Raw genomic sequence first — 13437 nt, 5'->3', positions numbered from 1 at the left:
CTTCTTGAATATAAAGAGGTGAAACAACAAAACTTCCATGCAAAAAATAGTTTCAAAACTTTAACTATCAGGAGGAAAAAACCAAAAATGTTGTTTTTTACTTCCAGGTGGACCTTCCCCTTGGCCTTCCTTTTTACAAGTGGATGTTACGACAGGAAACTTCCTTAACCTCACATGACTTGTTTAGTATTGATCCAGTGGTAGCCAAATCAATATATCATCTTGAAGATATTGTGAGACAGAAAAAAAGACTTGAACAAGATAAAACACAGGTAAGAAAGTAGATATGAGACAGAAAAGACTAGCCTTTACTTATTTATTTTCAGCTCTTGTGAACTAACCATAGTTGGACTACCATGGCTGCATTTTATGAAAGGAATAGGAATAACAAATAAGTTGGGGGAAAAAAAATTGCTAAAAATGGCTAAGCAGAATAACTTTAATTCTTGGTATCATATTTGAATGAAGCTAAATATTTTCATTCTGCTTTAAAATGCGTTTTTCATACCAATCTTAAAGGCTAGGGACAGACATTAGAAAACTTGGATCCCTAATTGATTCAGTCTTTGCAGGTTAGTCTAACCTGTGGAGATTGAACCAATTTGCAAGTGAGTAGACATTCACTTTTGACTCTGGAAATGTAGGCACATGCCTGCAGTGGCTTGGGCCAGAAGCTGGGGAGCACTAGAAGGAGCCCTTAGCTGGAGGGAAACTGAGCTGAGGGGGCACGTGGGCAGGCCTGTGTGTGACTGGGGAGGGTTTTAAACACCCACCCTGACCTGCAGGGGCCCCAGCTGGGGTCTGTCTGGAGGGGGAGGGGGGAAGCAGCCCGTCAGGGGTCCCCAGCCCTGCCCCCCCCCTTGCTGGCTGGCAGGGGTGGGGCCAGACCCTGGTAGCCTTAGGGGGAGAGGGAGGGGGCAGGGGGCCGTTCTGTAGCCTGCCTGTAAACTGTGGCCCCTGCACAGGGCTGGAGGTGGGAGGCAGCAGGTGCTGACCCACACCACCTGGGCTGCACTGCTGCAGTGGGAGGCAGTGGTCATCAGGCTCCATACCTAGCCTCGGCTCCCCCAGTCCCCCCTCCCCTGCAGCCAGGTCACATCCTCCCTCCCTGTCCTCTCCCTGCGGCCAGCTGGCTGCTCCTCAGAGGGACTTGGCCCAGGGTGCTGTGTCAGTGCCCCTCTGCTGCTGCTGCTGCCTGCAATGGGGGGATTAAGCCCCTCCTTTCAGGCTACTGGCATCTGGTTCCTGCAGTCCTGGGTGCACGAGCGAAGCTATTGATACCTGTGCTGCCCTCCCTTGCAATCAGGGGATTAAACCCCCACTTCTCCTCAGGCTACTGAGATTTGGCCCCCCTCCCCCGAGTCCCTTGCTGTACCAGCAGCAGGAAAAGGGGGACTGGAGATGCCTGCCAAGGGCTTTTGTCCAATACCAAGCAGACCCAACAGTAGTAGTGCTCCGGTGAGGGAGGAGAAGGGTGGAGCTAACCCTGCTTGGCTGGAACAGACAGCCCAGCCCAGGACTGTGGAGCATGCTGGGATGGTAGAGGACTCTGATTTAACTTAAACCAGGAAGGGGCCTGGGACAGAAGTTGCATAAACTGGTTTGACCCAAATCAGTTTAGTCTGAGACTACATTCAACCAGGTTTATCTTAAACTAGTTTCAGCCATTTTGAAACTGGTTTATGTGCACTGATCTTCTGTTCTGTTACAGGTTTAAACCAGTTTCTGATCACTTTTAAACTGGTTTATGTGTAACGTCTGTCCCTAGCCCAAGTGAGACAGAAGGCAGATCAGGCTAGCACTTTGGGAATAATTGGTTCAGAGAGGCATAAATTTTCATAGGCAACTACTTACTCCCTCAAATGCTAAGAATTTGCCTCTGAAGTGCAAGTGCCTCTTATTCTACCTTCTGCCTGATTCAGACTAACTCAGCTAATCACCTCTTCAATCTTAAAATAAAGGATTCTACAGTGAAATAAAGTTTCCAAAAATATCAGTTAAAATTATGCTTAAGCCCACAGACTTGTTCACAGCTGAGGCAGGTATATGATGAGGTAGTCTTATAACCATCTCATATGAAACAAGCAAATATTACAGCAACAGTAATGCAACAATATTCTTTCAATACCAACTTTTATAGGAGTTGAATTTTGTCTAACATTAAATCTTTAGAAATCACTTTTGTGAAAGCTCATATAAATGACTTGTTCTTCCTGGCTTTATTTTTTTTTTTTCTTTTTTAGACCAAAGAAAGTCTACAGTATGCATTGGAGGCCCTTACTATGAATGGCTGTTCAGTGGAAGATCTAGGCCTGGATTTCACACTTCCTGGGTTTCCCAATATAGAGCTGAAAAAAGGGGGGAAAGATGTACCTGTCACAATCCACAATTTAGAGGAGTATCTCAGAGTATGTAAAAGCAAAGCTATGGCCCCCTTTTTTTTTTTTCTTTTTTAATTTTCACAAAATTCTGTTCAGAATCTTCCAAGTAGTTGCTTTCAGATATTTTAAATTTAGTTTTTGTAAGATGGACAATGTAGTTTTTGGCTGCTTGCTTTAGTTTATTTGAATTCTTGATAAACTGTTTGAGCGAATTTCTTGAGTCTTAAGGATATACATTGTATTGTACTTTTAAAGATGTTTAGTAATATAAAAGAATCTGCATGTTTTTGAGGGCCTCTTTGATAACTCAAGGTATTACTGGCTGCTATATGTTCCCTGCACTTTGGAAAACAGGTGCAGAAATTATTGGGCAAGATAAGTAAATAGGGACTTTTATTTTGATCTGGAGAGCATTGGCTTAAATGACTGCATGCCTCTTCAAGCTACAGAGTGGTTGGGAGTTGAGTCACTACCATTGTATGGGTGGGCTACATCATCAAATTTTTCTCACATACTGGCATACTAGAATACCTATTATCCATGAAGACTTGTGGACTGGTTTTTAGGCTCCACTGCACAGCCAGCTTGGCTTAACTCTGCTCTAATTCAGGGCTTTTTTGCTGTCCTGCAGCTAGATCCCTGCCTTATTAGGGTTTATTTGGCAGTCAAACATCTAAGCGTCATCTTGGAACCTAAATATTTTTTCTGACTAAAAATATGATTTGAGCTACAGGTTTAGTTTTCTTTTTCATTTTTTCCATTGCAACAGCATTTTTGCTAGTAGAAACCACCTTACACACCTCAATTGAGATGCAGTTGAGACCTCATTCCATTTTTCTGCCTAATATAATTTGGTATCCACTCTAATCAGCAAATTAATTTCCCTGTTTTCCTTCTACCAGGCTGCACACTTCAGGTATGCATAGAGCCTCTGCCATCCTATTTAGATAAAACTAGGCTTTTTAGGAGATACCCTAGAAATAACGCTTTCTCTGAAAGCTACAAGTAAAATTCAACACATGTTGATCTAGGAAAACTTGTCCCTGGGTTTCCACTTTTATATGACTTCTCAGTTGCACCTTACTGCAAGATCAGGCAATATCAGTAGTTTCTTTGTGCAGACCCTTTCAGAGAAATGGAGGATGGCCATATGCACCCCTCTATGTAGTGTCATTGTAGAAGTATCACAGTCTGATTCTTGTTTTGATAATGCTCTTCTTATGCTCATTTAGACTCGACATCTATCTGAGTCACCATTGGTAGAATGTGTATAGTTGCATAGTCTAAGTGGTTACTTTTACATTTCTTAGAGTCATATTTCATAACTTGCTTTCTATCCCTCCCTCCACACTAACACGTAGGTTATGTATTAGTGAAGGAAATGACGCAGAGGAGGTTAAGATTATACCGCCCTTTATATTTTTTGTTGGAGATATGAGGACACTTGGGATAGGTGCAGTCCTCAGTGAATACTACTGGAAAGTTTGAGTGGATAAGGTGTTCGTACACATTCAGTGGAATGTCTGTGGGCAACATCCCTAACGCTACTTTGCCCAGTCTTATCTGTAAAGGATTGCTACCATGTAAAAACATTTAGAAATTCTGATGGATGGTTTTCTTCTACTAGGGTGCTATAATCAGGCTTATTTTCCAGTGCCTGAGCATATATACATTACTAGGTTCTCTTTCAGCATTCACAATGCTTTAGTTGGAAGCCTAGTATAAGCCTGAGGATGCAACTACAGATGGGGAGAACCTTAACACCTGTTTCAAATCCTTTTTTAAGATGGATTTCATGGGGGTGGTAAAATTAGTGACTCTTTAATTTATGAAGTAGTGTTGTAATAGGGTTAAATATTTTGGGGGCCCATGTTACTGTTTTTATACCAAGTCATTTTTTCAGTGACTATCAACAGAAAAAAAATAGACCAAGTGAACTTTGCTTAATAAAGGCTTTAAGGATTTCTGTTTATGCTTGCCTTGATAATGATACATACCAACATAATGCAGTCTCCAGAAGTAAAATAACCTAAACTGAACTTGGGTTTTAAGTGCTGTATTGTCAAATACACATTTTGGGCTGATTTTGTGCCCATGGCTTATATCTTTGATGCATCTTTTTAAAAGCCAAAACTGAAATGGGAATTTCTTAAATATTTGTGTAATATATTTACATACCCAAAATTGAGGTGGGTGAACTAAATTTTTAATAAGCTTAGAAGGAGCTCTGGATTTGGAGATGAGTTGAACTAAAAGAAACATGCAACTGTTTGGCAGGTTTAACTTGATGTACAAGAGGGCACACGCAGCTTTTGAATGTACTCAATTAATTACAAGAAAATTCTCAATGGAAATATCTATTGTAGCTGTTGGCAGCTTTAATTCTAGTGTTTCTGCTCTGTTTAGTTTTTTCATAACTATACGCTCTAAAACATTTCTAGAGTACCACATCAGTTTTGGAGCAATTTGTTTCCCCTTTTCAGACACAGCTGTTTGTTGCATTGCTACAAAAATGGGCTGGTGAAAGATGGAGGAAGTTGAGTAACACTGTACAGCAGCTGCTCAAATTGACAAACTGTTATAGTGGGCATTGGGCCACATTCCTTGGTCTCTTATACAATGGATGGTGGGGACAGCTTGGCAAAACAAAGAGTTGACTCTTTGAAACTCCCTTCATAGTCTGTGCATTTAATGTGACATTTTTCCTTTTGCAGCTTGTTATATTCTGGGCACTAAATGAAGGTGTTGCCAGACAATTTGATTCCTTCAGAGATGGGTTTGAATCGGTCTTCCCCCTCAGCCATCTTCAGTACTTCTATCCTGAGGAGGTAAGTAAATGTATATAGCACACATCCATGCAAAAGGCCATAAGATTGTGCACTGATCTAATGCAGTGCAATCATCATGTATGTACGGTGACTAAATTTGTGAAACCTGTTTTATCAAGAAGAGTCGATGGCTTTTTAATTGCATATGTAAGGGTTACCGAGACTCTCTTTTTTGGAATTTGACAGCAGTGCTAATTCGTGCATTTAAACCAAGGGTTGCTTTGTCTAGAGTGAAATAAAAGACTTCCCCCCAAGTTACATACCCTTTTTACATGCAGATTTCTGTATTCGTGTGTTGCCAATGTATTGCAGTGTACTTCTGTGTAATATTATTGCAGTAATACCACAAACCTGTAGATGTAGACCAGGACCCCTTTGCGTGATGGTTAGTCAAAGTAATGCCTTTTTTTCTTAGCTAATATTGAAAAAAATAATTAAACTTGTATTTAAAAACGTGTACGTCACTGCTGAATACATAGCTATTCAGCATTGTCTCCCTCTGGCAGCGGCCTTTTTTCCCTGGTGAACAAGGGCATGTTTTTTGACATTGTAAGTCTTTTGTTCTTGTTGTGTGACAGTGGTTGTGTAGCCTCTATCACTTTGCTGTCATCCTGAAAAATTCATCCTCATAGTCTGTCCTTCATCCTCTGAGCTGTGCAGAGGATGGAACAGCACAGTTTATCCAAACAGCGAGATTGTGTCTGTGGTATGTATGTAAGCTGGTGTATGGATGAGTGCTGTTATGCAGAAGCAGCACCTCAGATCTGTCAGGATAGACTGCAATGTTTTTTAGTTTCTTCAGCGTCTTGACAGACCCTTTGAGGCTAGAACTCAACAGAAAGGACGTCTATGTCCATGGCTTGCTTAAGAGAGAAATTAGGAGGTTTTATTTTTCTGGCTGACCTTCATGTTAGGAACTGTATAAACGCAACATGCCATTTGTCTTAAATTTTGCTTAAATATGTATCAAATACAAGACAACAGAACTGATTAACTGTAATGCAGAGCACACTGCTTGCCTTACCAACTTCTGTAGGTAATATGGCAAAGGAGAAATTTGAGAGAGGTGGTGAAGGGGGATAATGAAGCAATTTTGTGATTTTACAGAAAGCTTGGTGACAGCTAGTATGGATAAAAATGGAGTTTTGTTACTTTTTTTAAACAAGTAGGTGGTAGAGGCTGGAGTCTACATTTCAGTACTGGATACAGTAGTTAAATTGAGGCCATTTAAAGCATATTTGCAAAAGTAAGGCATTAAGGAAGAAGTAGTCAGTGGAGGGATTTGTGCAAAGCAACATACAGGGAGAACTTATTTTCATACTATTTTTAATGGTTGAGAGTGGAAAAGGCTGTTATAGAATTCAAGACAAATCTTGGGATGAGCTTTAGCTTTGAAGTTCAGGAACTGTCAGCCTGTGGGCGCATTTGATCCGGCTCATGAATTCGGGGCCTTGGTGGGTAGGGGCTTGGTCCTTGCTGCGCCTGAGTGATCAGGCAGCAGGGAGCATTCCCATCCTGTGCTGCACTTGAGCGGACCCAGACAGGGTTGTTCTGGCCCTCAGCCAGAATGTTGCCATTGATTAGTGTAGTTAGAGAGGAAAAAATAGTCTGAGACATAAACTTCTGCCTCTAAACCTTGTGAAGGAATGGATGGTTGTCTTGAATTAAGAGTAGCTAAGTGCCACCCCTGTCTACCTCCCATGATGCTTTGTTTGGTGATAAGAGGTTCCCCAGAAGTCAAGTTGTGTGGGTGCTTACGCGCCTTCTCCTAAACGCCACCGAGTTTGATCTTTTTTCTTTTTCTTCTTTTTTTTTATGCACTGTAACACATACTGGCTACTTTTACCAAACTGGCAGTACAAGTAAATAGCTGAGTACGTGTACTGTGCTAGGCTTTGAATTGCCATTGTTGATGGAAACTTTCTCCCAGCAAGGCTTTGTTTATACAGTACTATACTTTTGTTCTCTCTCTTGGTGGCCCGTATGGAGCAGTCCAGACTCTCTTGGGAGGCCAATTAAGATGTTGGCAACATTCTCTTCCCACTTTGTAGTTGATAAAATCAGAGAACAGAAGCAGTATCCATGATTTAACTGACCAGAACTTGATATTGCATAACCTGAGTCTTGAGAAAAAGCTGCTTCAATAGGCCATTGTTGAAAATTGGTTCAAGTGACTCCCCAAACAATTGTAAATAATTGGTTGGTTAAACTGGCTCTGACTCAGGGTCATGGTCATGAGCAAAATGTCTAAATAGGTCTAAATCAACTTTAAAAAAATTATTTATAAGTTAGAATTGAAGCTATAACTTGTTTACTGTTCATATGTATCCTGGAAGCTTCTGTTGCAGGGCTGTTTCACCTTTTGTCTTCAGACTTCCTGCCTTTGAGTGCTAAAATGTTCCAGTAGTAGGGGTAGAAATGCAATGCATGGCAGTGATACCCATGTACATTAGCTTTGGATCTGGGGGCAGCATAGCTATTTTAGATCAGGCACAGTGCTGCGCTAATTGTTGCTTCTGGAACCAGAAGCAGTGTTTGTGCTGAGAGGTAGTGGGGGGATAAAGAGAGCAGGTAAAGAGTGAACCTAAGTTTTAAATATCCAAGTACCATGGAAATTCAGGCATGACTTGATTTCCCATAATTACAAGTTTACATTTGCTAACTACAGAAAAGCAGCAGCAGACTCATAGCTGACTGTATGGAGAGGTCAGGTTCTAGTAAGCCGCTGGGGACCAACCTTTTTGGTAGTTGTGCCATATTAGCCCCATACCTTCCCCTAGTGCCACTCCAATCCCTATTTCTGCCTGATCTGCTGCTCTGCCTTCTTCCCTGTCCAATCTGCTGCTGTGCTGCCTGCCTCCTCTCTCATCTGCACAAGGTAGTAGAAGTAACGATAGAAAGCAGTTCCAGCAAATACTCATTTATTTAGATGTATATCTGCCCCATTCAAAAGACTCAGAGCAGCTTACAATAAAGAACCCACAGAGAATGCTCCCCAAATGCTCCAAATCCAAGACCTCCTCCAGTTTTCCTCCTTTTCCAAACCATCACCTCCCTGCCCAAACCCCCACACAAGCGAACCAATCCCAACCATATAATGCTAGCACAGAGTATTCATTCTGCATGAGGATAAATTCTCTGCTTAAATTTTTATAGTTGGAACAGCTTCTGTGTGGCAGTAAAACAGATACTTGGGACGCAAAGACACTAATGGAGTGTTGCAGGCCAGATCATGGTTATACGCATGACAGGTAACACTAAGTTAATTATACATATCTTGATGGACTAACTCCTATGATTGCAAATATTTGTGGAATGTGGTGCATCTTGCAATAGAAAGAGCAAGTTATGAAATGTTTGTTGCTTTTAGAATAGCTTTTAAAAATCTACTTGTATAGAGCATATAGCAATGATGCTTTTGTTTTTTAAGAAAATGAATACTGTAAGGAAATACTGTGTAATACTGTAAGATTAAAGGCTAACCACACCACTGTTCTTTTTCTTTCAGTCGAGCTGTGAAGTACCTGTTTGAAATTCTCAGTAGTTTTGATAGTGAGCAGCAAAGATTATTTCTCCAGTTTGTGACTGGTAGCCCCAGGCTGCCTGTAGGAGGGGGGTGGTATTTAATACATATCGTTTTGCTGCGTACGTATTGCCATTCGTTCTCTACTTATCTGGTCTGTGTTGCTAATGGATTTTTCATTCAGAACAATGAGTACAGTGAAAACCTGTTTCTACACATCCATTTCAAATTTTGAAATGCCACTTAACTGAAATCTGTGGTACTGTAGGCTAGTTCAGTTGGATAGATTTCATATCAAGTAATTGAAAAGTGCATTAATCAGATGGCGGTTTTGAATTGGTGACATTTCAGTAAAGCTTCTGGTTGAATGATCTCGGAAAATATGGGGGTAAAAGGGGTTAGCCAGTGTTGCCAGATATCATCATGCTGTGTGAAAAGGAATGGCCTATGTAAAAACATTTTCTTAATGTTCTTTCACTGAATGCATGTGTGCATGTTTTGGGGATGCAGGTTGTAGCCATATTGGTCCACAGGCAAAAAGAATTGGTACTCTGGGTAGAGGTGATATCTTTGATTAGATGAACTAGATATTAAAAAATATATATATATCTTTATTTGCAAGCTTTCAGGCACACTTGCCCTTCTTGAGGCATAAGAGAATGCAAGCATTTCATTTCCATCTAGGAGACATTTTACAATCTTTGCGTTCTCCTATGCCTGAGGAAGGGCGTGTGTGCCTGAAAGCTTACAAATAAAGAATTTTTTTTTGCAAATATATACTTGGTCTAATAAAAGAGATCACCTCTACTCAGAGTTCTGATTGCTGTCTGCATGTTAGGAGATAGATATAACATTCAAGTTAGAAATGATAAATAAAGAAAATGAGAGTATTAGTAATTTGTTGGGAGTTTGCCTCCTTGGTATTTCATACATTCCTAAATTAGTGTGAACATTCTAAAAAAATGACCTTTTTGATTTTTAGAAAAAACAAAGACTTATTCTTTAACTGTGCTTTGTAAATCAAAATGAAACCTTTATTAACCCTTTTTAGTCCTGCTTACATTTCTCAGTTTTCATAGTTCCTAAAAAGACTAACTTTGCAAGAATTGATTGAAAATGGAAAAACTTTGCCAGAAACTTTTTTTAATGAAACTATATAATAAAACACCAGTAAGATCTTTCAGGAATCTTTGTGCAATGGAATGAAAATTAAAACATGCCTCTGCAGTAAGTATAGATTGCAGTAGTGTTCCCTGTGAACAAAATTTTAATCAGCATAGTTGGCAGTCTTAATATAATGTGTTAGTTGAAAGGTGGGCAGTAGATGCATTGAAAAGTTGTTATAGTTTAGGGTACAAATGTTATATTGTTGTTAAAGTTTTTTAATAGATGGTTAATGGTATTTAAGAACAGGATTTTTAAGAATAACAATTTTCCTCTTTCTTATAATTACAGGATTTAGAAGTTTGAATCCTCCATTGACAATTGTACGTAAGACATTTGAGTCTACAGAAAATCCAGATGACTTCTTGCCCTCAGTAATGACTTGTGTGAACTATCTCAAGTTGCCGGACTATTCAACTATTGAGATAATGCGAGAAAAACTCTTGATAGCTGCAAGAGAAGGGCAGCAGTCATTCCATCTTTCCTGATCACAATGAAAAATGCAATGTCTGCCTGTTACAGCAAAACAGAAAAATCATGATTCTTTTCTAAATGTATCACCTGAGTCAAGGAAAAGTGTTACGCCTTGTTGTAGAAAAACGGCTTGCAGATTATAAACAAAGACACTTGGTTGATATTCATTAAAGGCCCCATGGACTTAAAAGTGATCAGGCCCTAAAAAAGTTGTTGTGACAAGGTTTCTTTAGCAAGTTCTTGTTTAAATTATCATTTATTTGATGAGTGAAGTTTTTAACTTGCTTTGCTGTGTGAAATTTAAAAAGGGATGTTTTTCCAGGCTGGAACAATAAATGTCGCTGTGCAGTTTAATACTGGGCTGTGTGTATCCATCTAGCTAAGTCTGCAGTTTTTCCTCCAAAGACAACTTTTGTACATAAGTACAGAAATTAAAATACACCATGTATTTGACAAATCTAGTTTAGTAGACTAGTTCTGTGTACCTTCACTTGCTTCTGATTTTTCCCCTCCCCCCTCCACCTCATATATTGTCTGATGTGCAATTCACTTGGTTCTTTTTGTGTGCAGCACTCTCAGCAATTGTTACGTTTTGGTTAGCCATGGGCATTTACTGCTCCATGTTTTCTCTCAAATTAAGATAATTTAAATTTTACTGAATTCAAATATATATTGTCAATATAATTCAGCCTTTGTAACTAGATAGAATCTTTCTTATAGCTTAGTTTTAATGTAGCAGTAGGATATATTGGCTACAGTCTTTACCAGATGACACACTAGAATTGTTTACACAGTGATTCAGGCAACAGAAGCCTCTTACCAGAGGCTACAAAGAATACATTTTTTTGTGTAGTTGAAAAATACAACAGATTGGGCTGGCCAATATTTATTATCATAAGGCCAGAGCATTTCGAACCGATGTAAAGTTTTGGGGTTTGGGGTTTTTTGTTGTTTTTTTGGTTTTTTTTGTTTGTTTTTTGTTTTAAAGCAACAACTTAGCAGTTTCCATTCCCTGGTCAGGTAAACAAACTTCTTGTTTTTGATTTCAAGTTCATGTTTACTTTTGTAGGTTTTTTTTCCTTCCCCAGTGCTAGCTTGGAACAAACAGTTCAGCCTTTGTCTTTTGACACAGATAAAGCACCTGTAAGCAATGCTCTGTCCAACTGTTTTATGTGCTGATTTCTCAAATCTGCAATAATTTACTTCATCAGGTTAATGTTTTTACCTGAATATAAATAAAAAAAAGTTTGCTTCACCTTTTTGTTCATAGTTTTGTACTGTATGCATAAGTTCAATTGCGTAAATTATTTCAATGCAAGTAAATCATCTTAAATCTCCCTTGGGTAACAGCCCTCAACCTGTGGATGATTTACTACTAAAACAAGAGTTTCTAAGATCTGCTATTCAACTTAGAAAATGGTGGAGGAAAAAAAGGAAGGAGAATACTTGTTTTTTCTTTCTATGGGCTACTCTAAACATTCCTGAGATGTACGTGCTATATAGTTCATCTCTATGAAAATCTGATATCATAGTTATTACTTTATTCAACTTTGAGAAATCAAAATTTAGTTTTTCATTGCTTAGCAATTGTTAAATTCTGCTTAATCAGGTGAGGATTTCCCTTAAACTAACAACAGAAGTTTTCTTTAGGTAAATAACTGTATTTTCAGAAAATGTATTTTGCTAAATGTAACTGGCATTCTTTACAGCTAGCATTCACAGAATGGCATGTGGTTGCTCTTACCAGGTTCCACCAAACTGTAATGCAAACTTGTCATGAGCAGTGGAATGTAAAACCCTTGCACAAAGTCTGATAACTGAGCAGTTTTAAGTATCGTATTAAAACCAGAACGAAGGTGCTTCACACTGTACATATAATATTGATAGTGCACAATGTGGCATAGTTTTCAGAAAAAGTTAAAGGCAGTGTTTACAGTATGGACTTGGACTGGTGTTTTAAAATTGTTCTGATAACTTGATCAAACTGAGCACAACACTGTGTTTATAGTGTGTGGATAGCAATTTGTTCATTTTTTTTAAGGTTCTATATTTAAAAAACAAACAAACAACTGACTTGTGTAAAAAGCTAATATTTTGTATTAAAATATCATGTGTATTGATATTTTTTTACCCATGTTGTCTCCCTACAGAATCTGGCTTTCATTGACTTGAGGAGTTTTTTTTTTAAATTTGAAATTTGTCATTTGTATGACAATTCAATCTATTACAATTTGGTAACAATGGCCTATGTTAAGCAAGTTGTCAATCACACTAGAGTTCCTTGTGGATGAATGTCTGTTAACCAAAAATACTACCAGAGTTTGGTATCCTGGTTCAGTCTAGGCAGAAAGACCAAGGATTTATTTGCCTTGGAAACTGAACTTTCAATCGTGTAAGTGGCTTGTCTGGGACAGTGTGGGGAAGTCTGCATGACTATGACTGCTTTACCACTCATCAGTATACTGAAGGCTGTAGTTCCTGTTATTCCAGTACCATTTCAAAAGCAATACATTTAAACGTATGTCTTGTATTAATAATTATAAATTGGTAGGCTATATAATAACAGTGGAACTATCTGTTTTTGAAAGATCTAGATTTGCTCTAGAGTTGGGACACAACTGAATCCCTAGTAGATATTTTGTCCATACAACACAATTCAGTGCAATAAGTCATCCACCTAGCAATTCAGCCCTTGAGTGGCTGTGATACAGGAGTGAAGTACGTCACAATTTCAGAAATGGAGACTTCTATTTGCATGGGAAATTTCTAACATAACCTGATATATGGACTCTTATTCAACTGAGAGGCTATTTTTGGCTTTGTCTAACCTCCTTCCCAAGAAAGAAGTTAAACTACCAAAAAAAAAATGAAAAAACATTCTTTATATCAAATAAGTGTCCATTTATCTGGGGGCTTATTACCAGCAACTGGATTAAAAAAAAATGTATAGTTTTGATTGTACAAAACCTTTTCTATGTAGACAAAACCTTTAAAATTTTGTCCATTCTGTAGTAAAAGCCATTAGTCACCCCATAAACGCTGGAATTCATCTGATTCATAGGAAAGT

At 38.8% G+C, this 13437-nt stretch overlaps 1 protein-coding gene across 5 annotated transcripts in view; it reads left to right on the top strand.

The window, feature by feature from the left end:
- The window catches only part of TRIP12 (thyroid hormone receptor interactor 12), a 122028-nt gene extending 110403 nt beyond the window's left edge, over window positions 1–11625 (top strand). For all 5 annotated transcript variants that reach the window (XM_014525389.2, XM_014525391.2, XM_025191225.1 and 2 more), the window contains 6 exons: window positions 108–272; window positions 2244–2408; window positions 5096–5209; window positions 8366–8460; window positions 8718–8821; window positions 10188–11625. In XM_014525389.2, coding sequence (XP_014380875.1) covers window positions 108–272; window positions 2244–2408; window positions 5096–5209; window positions 8366–8460; window positions 8718–8821; window positions 10188–10384 — 840 coding nt within the window. In that variant the 3' untranslated portion in view covers window positions 10385–11625. The remainder of the gene's footprint in view (window positions 1–107; window positions 273–2243; window positions 2409–5095; window positions 5210–8365; window positions 8461–8717; window positions 8822–10187) is intronic.
- The last annotated feature ends 1812 nt before the right edge of the window (window positions 11626–13437 follow it).

The sequence above is a fragment of the Alligator sinensis genome, unplaced genomic scaffold, assembly GCF_000455745.1.
Source record: "Alligator sinensis unplaced genomic scaffold, ASM45574v1 scaffold792_1, whole genome shotgun sequence".
Classification (NCBI taxonomy): Eukaryota; Metazoa; Chordata; order Crocodylia; family Alligatoridae; genus Alligator; species Alligator sinensis.
Note: the sequence above shows the minus strand (reverse complement) of the source record. Positions and strands in the feature narration are given on the sequence as shown.